Source organism: Dermacentor albipictus, chromosome 3, assembly GCF_038994185.2.
Source record: "Dermacentor albipictus isolate Rhodes 1998 colony chromosome 3, USDA_Dalb.pri_finalv2, whole genome shotgun sequence".
NCBI lineage: Eukaryota > Metazoa > Arthropoda > Arachnida > Ixodida > Ixodidae > Dermacentor > Dermacentor albipictus.
The window spans coordinates 123,556,205-123,577,658 of NC_091823.1; the positions used below are offsets into that span (position 1 = coordinate 123,556,205).

The 21,454-nt window shown below is 46.1% G+C and overlaps 1 protein-coding gene across 7 annotated transcripts in view; it reads right to left on the bottom strand.

Annotated features, from left to right (window-relative positions):
* The window catches only part of aop (anterior open), a 184,417-nt gene extending 167,302 nt beyond the window's left edge, over positions 1 to 17,115 (bottom strand). For 2 of the 7 annotated variants that reach the window (XM_065441426.2, XM_065441427.2), the window contains exon 1: positions 357 to 823. Coding sequence is in view for 1 of the 7 variants with exons in the window: in XM_065441434.2 (XP_065297506.2) it covers positions 16,959 to 17,100 (142 nt within the window). In the remaining 6 variants the exon portion in view is untranslated. Of the gene's footprint in view, positions 1 to 356; positions 824 to 16,958 lie in introns of those variants that run through there. The other 5 variants (XM_065441425.2, XM_065441424.2, XM_065441432.2 and 2 more) reach the window with 3 other exon arrangements.
* Positions 17,116 to 21,454: the final 4,339 nt, after the last annotated feature.

Below are 21,454 nucleotides of genomic sequence, written 5' to 3' on the forward strand. Positions count from 1 at the left end.
CACACGGGGCGAGCACAATATAACGCTCGATTCAAAAAGCGCTGCCAGCAGCAGACGCCACCTATCGCAGCGTCCACTAAAACGGATCGTGTTGTCGAGCGGGCTGTGAGGCACGAACGACGCGCGGAGTCGGAGCCGGGAGGGACGGGTTTCCGGCGCCGCTATTACATAACCGCCGCAGAGAAAACACACACAGGCTCAGCGGCGGCGCGGCGCGCCGCCCAGGGCGAAAGCAGCTGACGGCGCGCTCCAACAGAACGAGGTTTCAAAGGCACATAGCAGAAGCTCCGGAGCTTGAGACGCAGCGTCTCCCCAGGCACGCGCAATGCAACGACGACGTCAACATTGAAACTCACCCCGTTGTTTACGCGTCGTCGCCGAGACGCGTCGAAGTCGTGCCGAGGAGAAGGGGGGCTCGGGTTTTTAATCCATGCGGTGGCGACTGCGATGACGCTTCGCTCGTCGACGAACCCCGCGGTTGGCGTCGTGGTCGTTCGTGCTTCCCCTTGTTGCCGGCGTCTTCGTTGCTGGACATGGGAGGCACGTCACAAACGCGCGCGGGATGGACACGCACGGTTTGTCGGAGTTGGCCCGCCGCCGGCAGCGATCGTCATTCCGCGGGCGTTGTTGTTTCGCAGGCAAGCCCAGCACCGCGGCACTCGCACACTCGGTGCCCCTCACGTTCGGCCCAACTCTCTTCCTCTCTAAGCACCGGGGAGGTTGGGCCGCGGAGTGGAGGGAAGGGCACGCGCAGGGCAAGGGAAGCCACACAGAGAAGCAGACCGCTAGCAGCAGCGGCGGCAACCGAGGAGTCGCGCGCACTTTCACCGCAAGGTGGCTTCGGATAGCGAGTGATCGGTGCGGCCGGAAGTCGGAGGGTGGCGCTGCGATCGCCGTTTCCGCCACTTTATCGTTTTCATTTAATTTTTTTCCGCTCTCGGTTCGCCTTCTTTCCGCGGAGGAAGTGAGGCTGGGGCAGGCAGAGAGAGGTGCGTTGAGAAGCAGAGAGTACAGTTGCGAGGTAAAGGAGTGAGCGAAAAACGCACAAGACAAAGAGCAAAAGAGCACGCGCTCTAGCTAGCGGGAGGAAGCTATTTCGCCCGCGCTCCACGCGTCGCGCGGGGCTGTCGCTGAAACGGAGCGGATGTGAATGCCTCCCGGTTGACGTCGTCGCCAACTAGGACGATTCGCCGTTACGTGAAATTGTTCTTTTTTTTCGACGCGTGGCGCATTGACACGCTCTTGTAACAACGCCGGTAGGCGGAGATTTTACTTTCACGGCGAACTCCTAATTCAGGGTTGCCACATTTTCTTTAAGCGTGTGCTAAAGCGAGACAACTAAGTCGCTTAGTTCTTGCAAAATTTCGCTCCATTGTCAGAAACTGTCGCCAAAGCTTTTGAGTAAATTACAGGTAACGCATGCTCATAAAAAAAGGTAGCCATATTCACTAATTAAATATTAACATGTGTTTTGTCACAAAATGAACTACCATTTAGTAAGTGGAGGTGGTAAAAGATAGTAATTTTCACTACCTGCTGAAGCTAGCCAATATAGTTGAGTACTACCTGTCTGTGAGCAATCTTTTGTCGTGGTGTTCACTACCTCGGTAGTGCATGTTAACGCACCTGAAATATAATTGCCAGCAATACTGTGGGGCCTGTTCAATTTATAAGGGCCGCTTGCATAGTCAAACTAAGTCGATGGTATTCTGAAAGCATAAGGTAGAATGTTACATATGAAAAAAAAAAGAGAACCGCATCCCTTCACCCTATATTATATATCAATTATTGTTATGCGTAATGCTTACCAGGGGCATTGTTGCACAATGACTCCGGATAACAATGTACTACATAACGCCGTCAAGTAACGGTAAGCAAGAACACACATATCGCACGTGTCACGTTGCGCGTGAAAGACGCGTACAGAAAGAAGCAAGAAACGAAGATACACACACAACGCAAACTGTCAACAATTTCATCGTGACCATCTTATAAATTGCCGCGCCCCGACAAAAGTAATTCCACACGGTGTGCAGCCACTCAAAAATGCTATTGCTTTCGTTGACAATGCAGTCGATACTACACTGATGCACCTGTCTTCCAAACCCGAATAAAATATTGTGTGCTTCGCTTATGAGACGTGTCGATTCTCAGTTTATGCTTTCTGCAGTTATTCTGCAGTCGGGATGCAATTGTTTGCTTCCGCACTCTTTGAAATGAATGGCTCACCATCCAACTGTTTTTTTTTTTACGATATTACCATTCTTGTGCAGCTTGTCGTCTGTGCAACGACCTTGCTGTCCCCCGTAGAAATACTCACATGTCAAAGGTGTACGGTACAGTATACCTTTCTTAAACTCGACAAACTTGGTGCGGAATTTCTCATTAGGCAATTTCTTTTCGCTGCCTTTTGGTTTCTTCATTTTGCGCAGCTTCACGAGTTTATCCGGTGCAGACAGCTGAACTTTTGCATCCATACGTTGGGCAATAATCTTTTAAGTTGTGTGATACTCTACAAACGTATGGAATGGTCGTTGTTTTTTTTCCTTTTTATTCCTGGGCTGAGGGCATCGGATAACCTGCCTCAGAGAGAGAGTAGTGCTCAGCTTTATTATTATAATTATTATTATTATTATTGGGTTTTACGAGCCAAAAACACTTTCTGATTATGAGCCACGCCGTAGCGGAGGTCTCCGGAAATTTCGACCACCTGAGGTTCTTTAACGTGCACCTAAATCTAAGTACACGGGTGTTTTAGCATTTCGCCCCCACCAAAATGCGGCAGCCGTGGCAGGGATTCGATCCCGCGACCTCGTGCTCAGCACCCTAACACCATAGCCACTGAGCAACCGCGGCGGGTGAGTGCAGCGCGGGCTGCACTCGGCTAGTTGTGGTTTGAATCGTTGAGCTCTGTGCGTATTCATTAATTGGGGACACGACTTCTCCAAAGCGTTCATAAAATAGATTTCTAATCGCCCTCTTAATTAGTTTTGAATGTGGGGAGTTAAACGGAAGAATGGGTTTGTTAACTCGGAATTCATAGCAACAATACAAATTGTTTGTCACTAAATATGCTTGCGTTGCTGGGTGGTTCATGTGCGGTTAGCAGGGGTTCTAAACATTTTTCAGCGATGGAGACGACGTCAGAACGTCAGAGGCTCCTCGACTAAAATCAAAAATGTTGCAGTCTGAAAGAAAAACAAATCATCGACATATCTAAAACCTAATGACAGCTTTGTGGTTTAGCAGTACAGCGGTGTGTAATCTTGTCCAGGTATGATAGAAATAAATGGCTTAGTACTGGAGGTACGCATGATCGCATGAATCTGCCCCTCATTTCGTGAATAGTAGCGGTCCTCCCACTTGATGAAGGTAGACCTAAGATAAAACTGTAGAATCTCTAGAAAATGCCCGCACTCAAGTACAGTTTGGAGGGCTATCACGCCAAAGTTGTTTGATAGCCCCTTTCGCAAACTTTAGTATGTGGTCACGAGGCCACGGGTCAGTTACGTCAATCGAAAAGTGTCTGCGCTTTGTGTGTATCTTCGGTCATTGCTTCTCTGTCCGTGTATTCCCCAACATGGCCAAGTAGCAACCTTAGGGAAGAACATATATACAGAATAACGACAAAAATGTTACGCGACACGCAATCTAAGAGCAACTTCAATAGAACATATAGCCCTCGTTAATGGGAGCAAATGCTGCACCGGTGAGCACTTATGTATTTGGATAAATAAACTTTAGTACCTACATTCTTATATGCTACTGACTGTCTGCACATGTGTGCCACGACGCCGTTTAATCCTAAATTACGAAAAGTACTAGAACTGACTCTAAATTGTGCGTCAGACTGTCACAATCACAGATTAATAAGCTACGATCACGAGAAGTAGTAGTGGCTTAGCGGTTACCTTGTGAAAAGTACGAAGAAGCCTTTCTAGCTGGTAGCGGCTGCACTTCCTAGCTTTACTAGCCCTTGGCTAGTACGAAACTAGCACGCATGTAGTAGTATACATATCAATCTAGTACGTGCGTGCTTTTATTAGCTATTTAATACATTTATGTTTGAGAGTGGGCATCGTGAACGCTTTTGATAAATGCGTTTCTCATGAGCAACCCAGTTTTCGAAGTAGCGAGAATACAACGGTCGCGTGCGATACAGTGTAAGAATCGAGGAGAAACGAAGAAGAGAGCACGTGTGTATGAATGTCGGCCCACTGTCTGCACGTCTCAACGTGACATTCCGACTGTATAGCTATGGCTTGAATCGTTGAGCTCTGTGCGTAAATCCTCGAGTTTGATGCACAGTAGCTTATACGGCTTCACTTGATCGTTGCTTTATATTTGACAGTGTAGGCATTTTGGAACACCATATTATACGCGATCATGGCGCGAATCATTTACCAAGAGAGAGAGAGAGAGAGAGAATAATGTAGAGAAAGGCAGGGAGGTTAATCAGAGGTAGTTCCGGTTGGCTACCCTGCGCAGGGGGAAGGGTTAAGAGGGATAAAAAGAGAAACAGAGTAGAAGGGGGAAATAGAAAGAAAGGGAGACATTTACCAAAACGTCTCACGTTGGCCTATAGGGCCAAATCACGGGGGTATTGCGTAAGTGTCCACCAGTCGAACACACTTAATGTAAGTAGAACCCGGAGCGTTAAGAACTCATGAAAATGGTTATGTAAGGAATAATAATAATAATAATAATAATAATAATAATAATAATAATAATAATAATAATAATAATAATAATAATAATAATATAAAACATGTCCTTTGTGAGCACACTTTGAATGCTGTGATGGCCACCATTGCTTCAGCAAAGCGTATGTGTCATACAGCCAATTTTGGCCGCTCACGTGTAGCTTTTGAATAATAAAAAACATTCTAGAAGGCTATTTTCGAAAGAAATTTCACAACTTCGAATTCACTAAAATGCCGCGAATTGTCTGTCACCTCCCTAAAAGAAGGTTGCCGCTCGCTAAGTTTAGGAATTAGTCGCTAAACAGAGAAAACAGTGGCTAAATGTAGCGACGAAATTCCGAAATTGGCAACACTGCATGGCTCCTAGTGCCATACAGATTGGTATTCAGCGATTCAGAAGTTATGACAATGTTGAATGCCCCCTCCCCTCCACCCCCTCCCCCCCCCCCCCCGAAAAAATAAGTAAAACGGGAATTATCCGTGTATTGGCTGTACTGTTTTGTATATCGTTTCTTTGTTTTCCCGCAAGAAGTTTAAGATCTACCCGAAATTGAACTGGATAATTTTTGTTATAATAACGCTGTAATTGCAGATAAAGTTCCTCTTACAAGTATAAAAAGAAAACGAGAAACGCTTTGTTCTTGTGAGGTGTCGAATCACGTTGGAATTTTCGTGTGTTCCTCTTAATACTAACGGAAAACCGCTAGATGTCTCAATCTAAATACCTTACTGCAGTGGTACTGTGGATATTGTCACACCCAGATTGCTCTTTTTTTTGCACAGGTTGATAAGGTCGCGGCCAGCAACAACGTCACGAGTGGTGGCACTTTGCTACGCGCCACGGTGGTGGCGCTGTAGCAATGTGCTCTGTAGCGAAAGGTCGCGAGTTCGACTTGTATATGGCCGAGGCAGCCACGTTCTGATCATAAGGAAACGAAAAGAAGGAAGAAAAAAAAGGGGGGGGGGGCGGAAGAAAGAAATGATGTGGAGCCAACGCACAGGTTAGAATATATCTGAAGCGAAACTTTCGCAAAAGCGGTTAATGAAATGCTATAAAATTTGTCCATTTAATTATGGGGTTTTCGACGTAACACTGCGCACTCATGGCACGCAGTGTTACACAATTGGATTTATTTTAATGTACCGGGCCGCTTCTTCGCCAGTGCCCCGTCGTCGATTTGTGTCATAGGATTTTCACAACGTAAAACTTTTACTATATGCTTTTTTTTTTATTCCAATATCACGGCGTCAAGTTTGCCTAACCGCTGCGCAAGCACTGGGCGGTGATCCGCACTGTTATTGGAACAGCTCAATCAAACGAGTGATCCCCTTGTTTATAGGGGATCACTCTTGTTTGCTTTCAATGCGAATAGCGTTGTCAGATCTTGACATTTTTTTTTTAAAAATTCAATCAGCTGACGAAAGGCCAGGAGAGCGCAGAACGAGAGGGTTTCGGTGGGGCCGAGCTAGCGCAGTGAAAGTACATAACATTATGAGGAGGGTGGGACCGGCGTTTGGTAGTGGCCCGCTTCCCTTTGCTTGCTTAGCTTGCGGTGGCTTGCCGAAAATCGTGGCGGCGTGCAACAGAAGGCGGAAAAAAGAGACAAAAAGAAGAAACAGCGAAGACGATTTGGCAAAGCGATGTCGTATACGCGCTGACAGCGCTCGATCACGTTTTACTAACATGCAAGTTTTTTTTTATGATCAAGCGCAAAGAAATCTATTTTTCCCGGCAGCTCCGACAGTGCCAGAGCGACCGGCGAGCAGCCATCTTCCATGCCGTTTGGAACAGGACAGTCTCTGGGCATTCAGAAAAAAGAAATGCTGTTTTGTTCTGCATATTAATGCATTTTGAATACGAACACGTCACTTTGACGTGGTGATCTTTCTCGGATTTATGACGTCGCGTGAAAGACAAGCGAAGTGGGTGCTGCCCGAAACATTTTCCCCAATAGCGAAGGGATAATGGTGAAAAGGTGTAGAATTATTGAACCTTTTCGCGGTGATCCCGTGGGCGCTGCCATGTTTAATCACGTGGTGACGCGTCCATTGCTTGCCTCAACTGCCTCCGTTGCCCCCGCGTTTACAATGGGTGCGTATGACGCCGGTGGGGCTTAGCGAACCTGTTTCGGGAGTAATCGTAGACGGGTGTCTGGGTGGACGACACGAAGCTTTGGCCACAGCTTCAGAGAACACGCAAACGCGCTTAGGAAGCTGGTCAAGCTATGTCCGAACGGCGCGAGCAGCGTAGATGGTTCTTGCTTTAAAAGCGAGGCTAAATATGTATTGAAAGCTATATCCAAACTTTCCTCACATGAATTGAATCGAGATCAGTGTGTTTTGCTCTTGGTTCCTTATTTGAAAAATATTTTGAAGCAGCGACTTGTCGCAATTCTGACTCAGTAAATTTCCTTGGTGCGGTCACTATCTGATTATTTCTGCCTAATAGCTCGCTTGTGTGCTCAGTTTCGATGGATTTGTTCTTGCTACACACAAGGCTTGAACTGTAGCCGTTTTGCACATTGTAATAACTTGTAGCAAATATGTATTATCGCTAGTAACTCGCTTACTCTTGCGAACCGTCACGAAACATTCAGCTTCGACCATTCGTGTGCTATCGGTGTAGTCCGTCATTTGCTGTGCGTAAATGGTGCACATATAATCAAGTGTGCGCCCGTTCACTTATTGACACGTTGGCGATAGAGTAGGCGTAAGATTCCGCGCCAGTTGGACTAGATGTGTGTAGATACTGTGCGCAAAACGAACAGTGGCTCTACTCCTTTTGTCATTGTTTGACGAACGGTTTTCACTCTTGCCGACGTTCAGGGGCTGAGTCACTCTTTTTTGGAGGTTAGCGATACAACGCTGGCAGATGAGCGAATTTCTGTATCCTCGAGGAAAGTCGTACATATCGAAGTGCCAGTAACACGTACGGACACTTGCAGCAGCGGTTCGCGAACTTGGCTACACAGATTCATTCCATTCCTTAATATGGCAGTCACTATATGTGCAGCCAACTACTGCACACGTATTCAACCCACATGATTCAATCCGGCATGATTGGAGCGCAGTGCGTTAGCGAAAACTCAGTTGCATTCCGGACAGCTGCTGACGCAAGGCGAAAAAGCGGCATTGGTTTCGTATTCGTGCGTTGTCTCTGAGGCGGTGTGTGGCGCGCCGCCGAAAGCGCCATCTCGTTTCTCTACGACAAACTGCTCCGCGAAAAGGGTCAATAGAAGCACGATTCTCGGTGCGCGCCAGAATGCGCGCGTCAACTTTACGGTGACGTTTTCCCGCAAGTTTTTTTTCATGACGAACGACATCTGCATCAAACTCGAACAATTATTTTCTCCGTTCGAATGCCGCAAAAGCACAGCTAGCCCTGCATCGTTAGGTCCGCGGGGGCGGAATAAGTCACGCGAAAAAAAAAAAAGCGTTTATGCGAAGGAAATATGCATGCCAAGCCTATTACTATTATTATCTTCCTGGATTATGTCAGTTCGCTTTAGATGTCACGAATATCAAGTTCTGATGGAGTAATGTTCCACTTAAACAATCCTTAATATCAAGAGTGTTCATTTTTTTGCAGATAATCAAATGAGTTCAGTTCTGGCTTCAATGAGGGCGAGTATAAACACATATGGTAATGTAATGCTCCAGAATAAAAATTCGTTTAGTCAGCAGGAGGTTATGTCCACTCTGAGGGGGATGCAGCGACTGTACTTTATTGATATCATGCGGGCGTTCTGTTGAATTTGCATTCCGCACTTTCAATACTGAAAAGATGTTATCTAATTATTGTCGCTGTGTATACCGCGTTTGCTTTTTACGATATCTACGTGTCAACACAAAATGAACAGATCATGTACACTATATTGCTGTATTGTTCAGCATGTGACAGTATGCATAAAGCTGGGCTGTTCTTGCAATGTACATCAGTCTGAAAGGTGTTCGTGTGTAATAAATTGAGGCGTGTAACTTCCAGAAGGTGTAATGGGGACTATGAGGGTCACCGCATCAGAGGCCTCTATATTTATTTTGATAACCTGGGGTTCTGAAGTGCGCACCCAAAGCAGGGTACACAAGCCTTCTTGCACGAAATCTTTATCGCAAAGCGGCCGCCGTGGTTGGAAATTTAACCCATGGCCTCGTGCTAAGCAGGGATGATTGAGTGAGTAAATCAAATGCAAAATGAAAGCAATGAGTTCGAATTCGGGTCTGTTGGATGCAACTGACTTTCTCTTGCTTTTCTAATTTTCATTGCTCATTTTTCATCTGTAGAAATGCCATTTCTTCCTGTTTTCTTTATAACGAAAATTAGGCCTCTGGGATCGACAGAGCTTGTTAACCTAACTTGAAGATTCTTGTGTCTTTTACAGTGAAGCTGTTACCCTCTAGTTAGCGGGATTTCTCGTGGCGTGCTCACCCAAAACACAGCAGCTTGAAAGGGGGGTTTGTGTTTGAGTTTCCGCGTAGCAGAATTAAGTTTTCTCGTACATTAGAATCACAATCCGGTGCTATCATGTCTGTAGGTTGTGTGTAAGTCGTACTTTACGGATTTTGTGACACCGCTTACTTTGAGAAATTCAGCTAGTTCAAGAACGCACTTGCGCCGGGCAGAGGGCGCAGACGAGTGAGGCTGGAGCTCCAACTGAAGCTGCAAAACGAGCTTTGTCTTTCAGTATATCCGCCGAAGAGAATCAGGTTTTTTCTGGTATATTCGTATCACAATCCGACGCTAATCATGTCTGCAGCTTGTGTGCAAATCGTACTTTACGCATTTTCCGACGCAATTTACTTTTAAACCGCCGTCCCCTCGTAGTCCACTTCGGAGATTCTGAACGTTAAGCTCCTTAGTTGATATGTCCACGCGTGCCCTCGTCCTCCCCACCCCCCTCCCCCCGCGTGTCTGCTCCCTTCCCCCACAATATTTCTCGGGTCACGGAGTCCCGGGTGGAGGAAGTCTCTCTTCGGAGATTTCGGGCTGGGGCGACCCTAGCACTATCCGTCACATGTGCTTGGTGTCAACAATACAAAGACGTTGTCCGGTGTCCGAAGTGCTCTGCTCCTGCGTCTGCAGCGGACGACCACCACCTATTCTTTGGTCGACGTGCCCTGGTACAAAAACAATTCGCGAAAGTGTACCTAAAGGTGTGAAGTTGAACAGAGATCAAATTGAAGACTACGAAAGATGGATTATGGACAACGGATTTTATAAGTCACTGTTGCAGGTTCTCTATGAAACGGGCATACAGGCATATCATGCCTCCATTAACACGTTATGCCACGTGGCAGCCTAAGTGAAAAAAAAAACATGAAAAAACACTGCTAATCACTGAAACGACGGCGCAGCTTTATGGATACTTATCACATGCAGAGACAGGATAACACAGAAACATAGTGTGAATGATATATTGTTTTTCTAAATGCATGGGAGCAACATCATACCATCTGAATGTTGTGAGTGCTGCCTGCGTACTGCCATGACATCCACGACCAGAAAAAGAAAAAAAGAAATAAGCCGATGCAACATGTGGCATGTACATGTGGCATGTACATCGTGTATAGGGTGTCCTACACAACTCGAGCCAAGCGTTAAAAGTATGCGAATGCCACGTAGATGAACAGAACCAAGGTAATGTGAAGACGTGGAATCGTTCCCCACCTGCGGCAAGTTGTTTTTTTCATCTGCTTTCGTGTGCAATAATTTATAATTTCTTTAACTCCATTAGTAACTACACGTAGTAATTACACGTCTTTTTTTTCGTTTCCCCATGACCTGTTATTTGTTTTTCTAATACCTATGTTTGTGCTGCGATGCATAGCGCTGCTTTTTACAAAGTGCTTTGTTATTTTGTTTCAGTGTTTATTTGGGAAATTGAAAATCTCTGCCTGTGTACTGTACTGCCAAGTTGATAAATGGGGCACGACCTCTTCTGTCAAGCTTACGAGCTTTTAGTCCTGTCTCCTTCTCTGTCCAAGAGAAAAATGAAGACTGAATTGAATTGAATTTTCTTCATGTTTTCCTTGGTGTCCTTGTTTATTGGCTTCTTACGACATGACCAATAAAAATCGGGCCTCTCGGTTAACCCTCTTTCTTATTGTTTATATATATATATATATATATATATATATATATATATATATATATATATATATATATATATATATATATATATATATATATATATATATATATATATATATATATATATATATTAGAGTACCACTCCATGTTTCATTGTAGCTTGTCCAACGCCACCAACGACAAGCTCGTTTAAATCACTGTCGCCATCGCAAAGCTAGACAAAGCCAGTTCACATGACCAAACAGCGCCACCATTGTGGTGTGCTACTTGGCTCACACCACAGCCATCGTGGCTCAATTTTCGAGCCCTAGCGTTGAGAAATGCCTGGTGGAAAGTGAGTTTCAGCCGTTTGGCTTCGCCACGACGAGTATCTTTGGCCGGCATCGGACACTATACTAACCAGCGGGAACGATACCAACTCCTCGCAATCCTACTCGTCATCGGAAAACGCGCCACAGGGAAACTGCTCACCACGGCCATGCGGTTCGATGCCACCTCGAGATATAAATTATCGTCACTTACATTCCATTTCACCGCGGCCCTTGCGAACGGAAGCCATGAGTGGAGAGGGGAAACCTTCTTTCTTTTTTTTTTCATTATACTGCGCTGCTCTCTTCCGCACGCCACTCGAAACGTTTTGGAAGAGAGCCGGGAATTTCGCCGTTTGATTCGTGTACTTTGCGCTCATGTTGAATGTTCGTCGGATGTGTGTTTAGTGAATAGCGATTAATTAGCATTCCGGGGCAGCATGTCGTTCCTGGAAGCCATGTGGCGCTCACCGACTGCTGTGTGAGCAGGCCTCATTCCACTGTTGTGAGAACAGTGCTGCCGATAAGGGTGCGCTGACTTCCGTCTGCCAACGCGGCTGCCTTGGGAATTTGTTGTCGCTGATTTCTTCACCTGCACATCGCTTTTTGTATTCCTCCTACGGATTCATTAAATATTTCGCATATTCAAGAAGGTTTCGAGCACAGCCTTCTACGTCGGATTTGGCAAAGCGGTACATTTGTTTACATCGATATCTACAGCCACGGGTCGCTGTTAGCGTTAAATATTGTGGAAGTGGCGCATCGCTGACATGAAATAATGTCAACACTTAAAGACCATTGCAGCCTTTGGGGTGCATGGTTGACCTACAATGATCATCATCATCTACTTTGCTTGCGTTTCCTTTCTTGAAAACTCTGTTCTGGCTACTTTCCTGCAGACAATGCTATATGTCACACTGATAACACGCCTTTTTCGTTGCATGAAAGAGCCGGGTGCTCAGCTTTAAAGCAGCCCTCACCAGGCTCCATAGGAAATTTCGGTTATACGCTGGAAGTTGTGACGTGTCCTCTTGGGAGCGTCCCGCGCCGGGCATCGAGTTGACGAAAAGATTTTCGGACCCCATATACCAGGCCTTCCATATGATGCAAGGAACTGACTGAACTAATTGAATTTTTCAAGCTAGAATACGTAGAAAAATCGTAAACTACAACGTGCACAAAATTTACACATATGATAGCTCTCGGTTTGTAATTTGACTACACAGAAAACAAATTTTTTACGCGAAAACTCAAATTCAAAAAAAAAACGAAAGAAACCCTTTCACACACACAAAACCGGCCACGGCGTCCGCCATATTGCGCGCTGGAGCGATGGATGTCTCGGGGGCCACGAACCAGCGCGCCCGGTTCCTTGCATTAACATGGCGCTCATTTTGAGGAATTCGAAACACGCTTCATGATTGCTTTCCGCCGTCTGCGACAAGACGGCGGTGTAGATCAATTTAGTGTACATTTTCTTGAAAGTGAACGAAAAGAATTTGAGCAGTCTGCTTAAGTTCTTCACTTCATTTTCGCGTGAACCAGACTTCATATCCTGAATAAAAATAGTTTCAGTAATTGCTACCGAGTTAATTTTGAAAAAAAAAAAGAGATTTAAGGTAGCACCAGGTTGTTTTAGGAGGAGATGACATTGGGCGCCTGAGTGCTCTCCTCCGCGGCCCCGCTTTGTCCATAGTGGGGACGTTCGTTCACGGGGTACTTGTCAGCTTGACTGGTTTGGGTCAGCAGGATAGCAATAGGGGCTTGTTGGTACGGCATATCTTATTTTGTTATAGCGCAAGCTTGACACGGACAACAGAAGGCGCTGTGTGTGTGAGATGTGCCTTCTGTTGTCCGTGTCAAGCTTGCGCTATAACAAAATAAGATTTGGGTCAGCAGTCACCGCGCTCTGTTGGCGACAATGGGCTTGGAAGGAGCTGCGGTCATTCTGCAGGTTTCTCAGCGAAATGCGTGGGTTGTGTTCTAGAATCTGTTGGAAGCCATGCAATTTTCGGACAGATCTGAAAAGAAAATTACAGTGGACTGTGAAAGTTAATTTTCACAATCCACTTTAATAAAGGAGCAGCAGCCCGCGAAGTCGTGGCTGGCATGCAGTGTCGGAGGGTATCGGACACGGACTGGGCTTCTCTGTGTCGATACCCCCTCGTCTTCGTCTTTGGCGCAACATCTTGTCTTAAATCTTATTTTTCTTTCAAAAAGAATTCGCAGTTTCGCCCGCAAGGCGAAGCATCGATTGCGATAGCAAATTAGTTGACAGATATACGAAATAAGGATAGTAATTTTATAAGCGCTATAAACTTGTAAAAACTTGCTTACTAACTAACTTGACAAGCATGGTGTCACCCCCGCACAAGCAAACATGAACACATCTCACTCGATGACCGAGGAAACTCGCTGTCAAAACACGCTGGCGTGCCATTCCAGAGGCTTGTGCGCGACAGAAGACGGCGCGATCGCCGTCTTCTGTCGCGTTACTGCGATATATACTCATCAGATTGGTTTTGCCATGCTATATTTTAAGTAATCTATTGCGATCGTTAGACAAGCTTTTACCAAGCCAGGCGTATCCCGAAATGGTACAATGCACTTCTTCAGTCATGTTTTTCTCATAGGCTGCTAGCGAATGAATAGTGCACTCACCATCATAGATTTATGTTTAGAATTAAGCGGTTACCACCGTCCATCATACTCGCTACTAGTCAGCGACTCCGCTTAACAAGAGGCTCGTTTTAATGTGCATGCGCCTGCGTTTGTGTGTGTGAGCGTGTACTCGCGTTTCGACTGTTTATGCACTCACAAAAAGCATCGCTGTATATAGGTTACAACTCGTTGGATATGCTGCATTTTTTAAATTCCTAAACGTTGTCTTATGCGCCACTGGAATGCCACGTTTTGTAATTAAAACCTAGTCACAGTAGCACTAAGACTCGAAAATTTGTTATCTACCCAATGAATGCATGGGGAGGATGAAGGTAAAATGCTGCATAAGCAGCGTGACCAGGCCATCGGCCCTACTACATTGGCAGCAGTCGGCGATATATTCAATTAACGCAAAATCTACGTTCACAAAACTCCATAGACACACAAGATCTTGTGCCTTTTTATCCAGTGGCAGTGGTTACATAAAACATACGTCTACTAAAGAGTCCTGCAATGCTCCCTGCGGAAGTAGCTATAAGGACTGTAAACATGGAAACATTGCCAAAATGTGTAACGTTTCCGACGTTAGCAACACGTCTGGAGCATAGCTTGATTAAAAACCGCCAGGAAAAGCTTCAAGAAATATACCTTAATTTCGATGTCGCATAGAAAACCGCCAGATACGTACACAGCAAACGTAATTTTCCGCCCCACATGCCACTTAAATTAGCCAATAGAGAACATTGGCCTTCTTACGTAAGGAAAACCGCTCCTTTTCGTCACCGGAATTTGTGGTCAAATGGTGGCACGTATGCTAGTTTGGTCACAGAAAAAAAAATGTTTTTTTTTAATTCCCTGCACGACAGCTTTAAAAAAACAAGCTATAGAAGGTTGCTCAAAAGGTATTACATGATGCGAAAAATAAAAAACGCTACGGAAGGCCTTGTGTGCCGTAGACACATGTGGAAGGGTCGGTTGCGTGGAGACAACAAAGGCGTTAGGCTTTGCTACACATGTTGTATTACTCGTTTAGTTATTAATGGCCAACTCTCCGAAACCATTTCTATTTGCTCATCAGTAAAACAAGGATGCCCAATGTCCCCATTACTATTCGCCCTTTACCTGGAACCGCTATGCTTAAGCGTAATTCAGTCGAGTCACATCCATGGCTTCAATATACTGGGTAATGAAGTAAAAGTATTAGCTTATGCAGACGATCTAGCCTTCTTCTGCATGGATAAGCCCAGTGTTGAAAAGGTAGTATCGATAATAGAAGAATTTGACAGCGTATCAGGAGCGCGAATGAACTGCTCAAAAAGTTTAGGCTTATGGTTTGGCTCATGGTGCTATACACCAGAACAGTTTGCAGGCGTAAAGTGGACTGATGTCCCGCCAAAGTATCTTGGCGTGCCACTAGACGCATATAAATTAAGCGCACACTATTGGAAAGAACGGGTTTCGGCCCTGCAAAGTTACGCCCAGACATTCGTTCCACAACGACTTTCTATTTTTGGGAAAGCCGAAGCCTGCAGTAAGTTCTTGGCAACAAACATTTTCTATGCATTGCAAGCTATTCATTGTGCTAGGCTATACATCTAACGCTTTCACCGTATCTTTGCAACCTTTGTATGGTCTTCAACTTTTGAGCCCATGAGGCGAGACAATATTTTTAGGCCTGTTAGTGAAGGTGGGCTGGGCTTAGTACATCTTTATGTGGGGCAAATAGTGTCTCGCTTCTTCTTTTTTCGCGATACTTCGCATCCTATATTTCGGTCATACATGCAGGTCACACTTGTTAATGCGTTACCTGATTTAGTTGTCTCTTCAAATTTTTCTTCGCGCTAATGCTTGTGGGGGTTCATGCAAGAAGTTTACTTGGCAGTTCGTTTCCTGACAGTTCGGTTTTCCACTGAATACTTGTATTCTGTGTCGCGCAAAACGTTGTACAAAGACCTACTGTCCATGCTATTTCCGCCTCCACTATAACGATCAATTTACATTAAATGGCCAGGCCACGATGTACTAAAACGAGTTCGCAAAATGTATTTATCCCCTTGCTGCTAAACATTCTTTTATAAAGTTCATAGTGAAACCATACAGATTAAAACATGGCTACAAAAAAAGGGTATCTTTGTCTCTTCTGTTAACTGTCGCCTTTGTGACGTGCCAGAGACAATCGAACATTGTTTTATTAGCTGCACTGACGCCATCCTATCTTGGGATGTACTCCAACGGACTTTAAAGAAAGACTTTGGGATTAACGCTCATACTGTGCGATACCTGCTGCCAACCTCTGATAATAGTGCACATTTCGATATGTTTTTTGTCATGGGAATGCACAGTTTGTGGAAAACGCGAATGATGGACCGCAACGCCGAAACGGTGGTACCTACAAGGGTACATTTTATCCAAATGGCCCTACACCTAAAACATGTTTATGATGTACTCGGTGTACAGCCGGACTGGTACCCTATTTTGGTGAGGTGCTTATCCTTGCCACCCTTCTAAAGTGCAACGAACGTTTCTACTCACAGTATGAACGCTGCCTTTTCTGTGTGTGACTTTCATTGTGCCCTCCATTCTCTGACTATGCAGAACTGGTGAACGTCTGGTTGAATGCTACTATAATAGATACCATGAAAGAAAGAAAAAAAAAAAACATTGGTTGTAGCATGAATTATGAAACCGCTTAATGAGTCCACTATGAAAACCATTGACAGATGCAATTAAGCGGAAATTACAGGTTGTCGAGCACAAAAAGAAAAAAAAAAGCTTGTATTACTCATGTGTTGCTGCATTGCTTCGAAAACTTCTGTTTGTGTTCCACTTCTGAAAATGCCGGTTACTTTGTTTAGCAGACGTAGAACAGTAACCAAACCTTAAAGGTCGGCTGTTGCAAATTATGCGATGAAGTTTTGAATGCTCGAGATACCGAACATTTCCTTTTCAAGTACGAATACTTTGATTCGTGGTGTTAGTTCACCACTCTATAAAAGCGAAATTCCACGTGGCCTTATGTACTGCGAACAAGCTGCTCTCGAGCGCATCGATGGCACGGCGAGACAGCGGTATTCCCGATTCCCGGTTATCAGTATTCCCGATAACGGCCAACGCACCGCGACGTGAAACCTATCTCAGTGGCATGCTCTTGAGATATGCTCACAGCCTGTGGTGTGGCGGAGACTCTGGAGCACTTACTCGTTTGATGCGGCGCTCGCGTGGAGGTCCATGGATCGAATCCCGAGGTACCTGGCGATGGTGATGATCCCTTGCGGGCTCTCACTTTGCTGGATCTCACTTTCCAGGATAGGTCGAGAGGCGAGTGGCTGGTCCTACACATTACGGCGCCGATGTTCTGTCTCTTTGACAACATCGCTGACTCTTGGTCACAAATGAGTGCCCACCGAAAAGAGAGATAAGTTTTTTTTTACCCTCCGAAAGCACACTATTTCCCGCTTCCCTGCAGAGAACACGACCCACAGTGGTTCGCGCAACATGTGTCACAGTGCACCAGTCACTCCCGGTATGGCCCAAGATATCGTCGTGCGCGTTCACTTCTGCTTCTCCGTCGACGACGCCAGCGCTTGTATTTCCCCTGGCGGAGCAAAGACAAACTTATGTGGGTGAAAAGCGTGTCCACCGAGGAAGCGTATTTGCGGCTTTAATCGCTCCCCATCTAGCCGTCGTCCCTACTCGTAAGCACCAGGAGCTTAGCGTTGTTTGAAGGGGTCGTCTACCGGGCGAACACGATTGTCCACGCTCGTCCACAGACACCAGTGGTGAAGGCACGACCAGAAGGGCGTGTCAAGAAAATGTCCCCCCCCCCCCCATACACACGTGCTACTCAGCCACTCAGTTCAAGCTTTGTGCAAACACGAGGGATAAAGGAACAAATGCACGACACACGACAGGTATGCATCGTCGCCATTCAGTAGCCCTGGAAGGGTAGATGGGAAACGGCTGAAAGGGGCTTAATTTTCTGGTTTTTGACAGCATTTTGGTTAGAAAACGGTTTTCGCGCACGCGCGCAGAAAACGCGGAAGAGATAAAGCGAAGGCAAAAAAAGAAGACGTTGCTATCCCAATACATTCCATTGTATGCTGTCGTTGCAGCTACTTGTCGCTGTCACAGGTTCATGCTGTGCAGACAAGGTTACACGCACGTGCCAGCATAGCAATAGGGGGGGGGGGAGAGAGAGTGATGACTGCGTGTTCCAAGAAGCGAGTTATAATCGCCTGTTGTGCGCTAGTAATACCTGGGGGACAAAGGTGGTGAGCGGCGACACAGTGGACAAGCACATTTTCCGGTTCTTTTCTTCTCCTTTTTCTGCTTGGCCGAGCCAACCCACAGCTTCCGCTGTACTGCAGTAGGATGGAGTGTCACTTTTAGTGCCAGCACGTAACTCATGCACTGAGCAGCCCACTGTATTTGGTCTTGGCTTCCCCGCGCCCTCATCTTGTGCATCATTTCTTTCTTTCTTTTTTTCTCACACTCACGTTCCTTTCTTTTTCTTTAGTGAGCTTGTGCACAGGACGAGTTATTTAATTAGGCGGTATACTCAAATAAAGGTAACTCATGTTAAACAGCGCCTATAGAAAAAAAAACATAGACAAGGAAAAGCACAGGACTATGCACTGACTACCGAAATTTTTATCGAAGCCGGCACAAATATATACTATTCGCAACTGGCTGAGAGAGAGAGAGAGGAAGAAAGGGAAGGCGAGTCATCGTCAATTAACTTTTGCTGCGTATGAGTCACAAACGTAAAACTATAAAATACACAATATGGCTATACAATCGAAACTGATTAACTTATAAGGAACTTAAATTCCCTATCGCAAAGCAAAGAGCTATGGAAGGGGCGCTTGCGCAAGTGGCTCCTAACTCACAAATTGAAAAGGACTCAAATAATTTCCTGGCCATCTGATCGCTGTGCCTTCTCAGCACACGTATGTCTTTTAAGAGGGGCGATCGGCTACATTTTCCACAGCTAGATTACTACCAGTCTTAGCCCAGTGCGCGTGCTCAAGTGAACGTTCATTAAGGCAGCGTCCTTTTTTAAATTATGGGGTTTTACGTGCCAAAACCACATTCTGATTATGAGGCACGCCGTAGTTCATGGAGACTCCGGAAATTTCGACCGCCTGGGGTTCCTTAAAGTGCACCTAAATCTAAGTACACGGTTGTTTCGCATTTCGCCCCCATCGAAATGCGGCCGCCATGGCCGGGATTCGATCCCGCGAACTCGTGTTTAGCAGCCCAACACCATAACCACTAAGCAACCACGGCTGGTAAGGCAGCATCCATTTTGCTCTATATAAGTGCAGCCGCAAGAGGTGGGAATGGCATAAGCTACATTGGTATTGAAATGTGCGGGCTTGGCGGTATATCGCTTACAACACAGTCCGGGCGTTTGCCGGCTATCGCTGACTTTTCTTTTTTTTTTTTGCACAACCTTCCCACTTGTTAGGAGCGGTAAACACTCCCTTAACACCGGCCCGGCTCACGGCTTTCTTGATGCGGTGGGATGCTCAATGCACAGTCGCGTGCAATATGGCTTGCAACACCTTTGGTCGTGGTCGAAGAGGCCGCAGGGCGGCGCTGCGGCTCTGACATGCGAAATGGTGGCTCACTAAATACCACTAATTGAAGCTGCGTTTAGGTCTGGAACTTGCCCTGTGTCTGCGCAGCGGTACATTCTTGGAGCCCCTTCGACCGCGGGCACCGGTGCTGCAGGTCATATTGCGCGCGACTGTACACACGTGATCGCAACAGTCCTTTACCACTTCGCGCTTGTTTCATGTGGGAACGACCCTCTTGCAAGAAGTCTTCCGAAAAGGATGGCAGCAGTTGTGCTGGATAGCCACTTGCCTTAAGCCGATGGACTTGGTTAGCAAAGCTGCTGGACATTAAGCTGTGGAAAGAGCGAACGACAGCATTCCTGATAGCTCCCAGGGCTAGGCATCGCTTCACCACTTTTGAATGATCGGGAGCGTAGAGATGTTCCTTGGAACGTGGGGCATACACCCAGCACGTGTGCTCCTCCTGGAGGTGCAGTGCAAGGTCAATCAAGCGGCTGGGAGCTCTCAGAAATGCTGCCGTTCGCACTTTCTCCCACTTGATGTCCAGCACGCCACCACGCCGGACGATAATGAAATTTATTGAATTTTATTTCAAGAAATCTTATTTCGGCGCTTTCCCTACTTCCTTTTTGAATAAAAAGACGTTGATCCACAAATATTTTCACAAACAACGGTTAAATTTGTTAATTTTCGCTTTTCTTTCCTGTGTGGCTGGTGCCTTGGCTCTCTCCCTTAGTAGATCGCTTAATTTCTCAACTCCTTGCGACTCTTGTTTCCAGTAGCCAATTTCGCACGAGAAGTGCTGTACAATTAGGGAAAAGCGAGGTGAGGTAACGGCTGACAGTCATATTGCTTATGGCTTTAACGGTTATTGCGTGGTCTGATGATGGACGCAGTCTCGCATTCTATTATTTTCCACCTTATCTAAACCATATCGCGGGTATATGGTTCCGAGGGTCTGCCAGAGTAACGGCGAGCCGTCACTCGAGAAAATAATCAAGGAAAAGGAAAATTTAAACGCAACTGGTGTTTTCTGCTGCCACAACCCGTTCCACGAGCATACAGACCAGCTGGCTACGAGCCGAATCCCTTTCCTGCCCCTGGATTAACCTAAACAACGAAGGATGACGCTCGCCTCCGCTGCATCGCGGTCCTGCTAGGGGCCACCGCATTTCTACCAACAAGCTCGCCTTCGTGCATAGCATTCGCCGCCAGCGTTTACCGGTAAACATTGTGGTTACATAACCTGCAGTTGCTGAGAAGCGCGAGAGGCAGTCAGGGATGTTTGAATGCTATCCCGTTCCACTGTTAAAGGCAAAGCTCAAGCATCCTCCAAATTTTTGTCAACATCTCGGACATTTTTTTTCCAGAATGCCTCAAGCAAACCGCTCCTACCCGTGTGTTCCGTGTACTACGCAAGCAAACAGCAGTGGTGCACGCAACGTGGTAAAGTTTGTCATCAACTCACCACTCCCGTGCTGGACTCAGATTGAAGAAATAAAACATTCGCCGTCATCATGCCCGCTAATTATCGTCAGTCAATGCAGACAGCTGAGCAAACTTCGCTTACATCGATTCCCACAGTGCGTGGGAACCGAATATTTTTTTTTTCGTCTTTCACTGAGCGATGAGTGTGAAAAAGTCAGCGCGTGCTAATAGCCGTAGCTATTTACACACATACGACATTCGTGATTAAGACGCGCGGTAAACGAGCTTATCTGCACCTCCGATCGAAGCGCAACGGAGCGCGTCAGCGTATTTCACACGGTCAAGACAGCTCGGTTGCACTGGGAAGTACGCCAACGACCGACGCTTTCGAAAGAAGTGAGACTCCCGCCTTGCATTGCACTATTCGAGCGAGCTTCGCGTATCGACGGAACACATTACATCAATATAAGCATTGTTTCCAAGGAATTGACATTCATGCACTGTAGCGCAGCGTACAGGGCCACGAATTCGTGTTTAATCGCGACGTCACATTGCACAGACCACAGTATCGCAGGGGCTTGGAGCCTGGTAAACACTTTCCTGACACGGGCCCCGGCTCGAGACGAACTCCGGCTTTAATCGGGCCCGTGATGGTTATGGTATTTGTTAGTTGGTAGAGCTGCC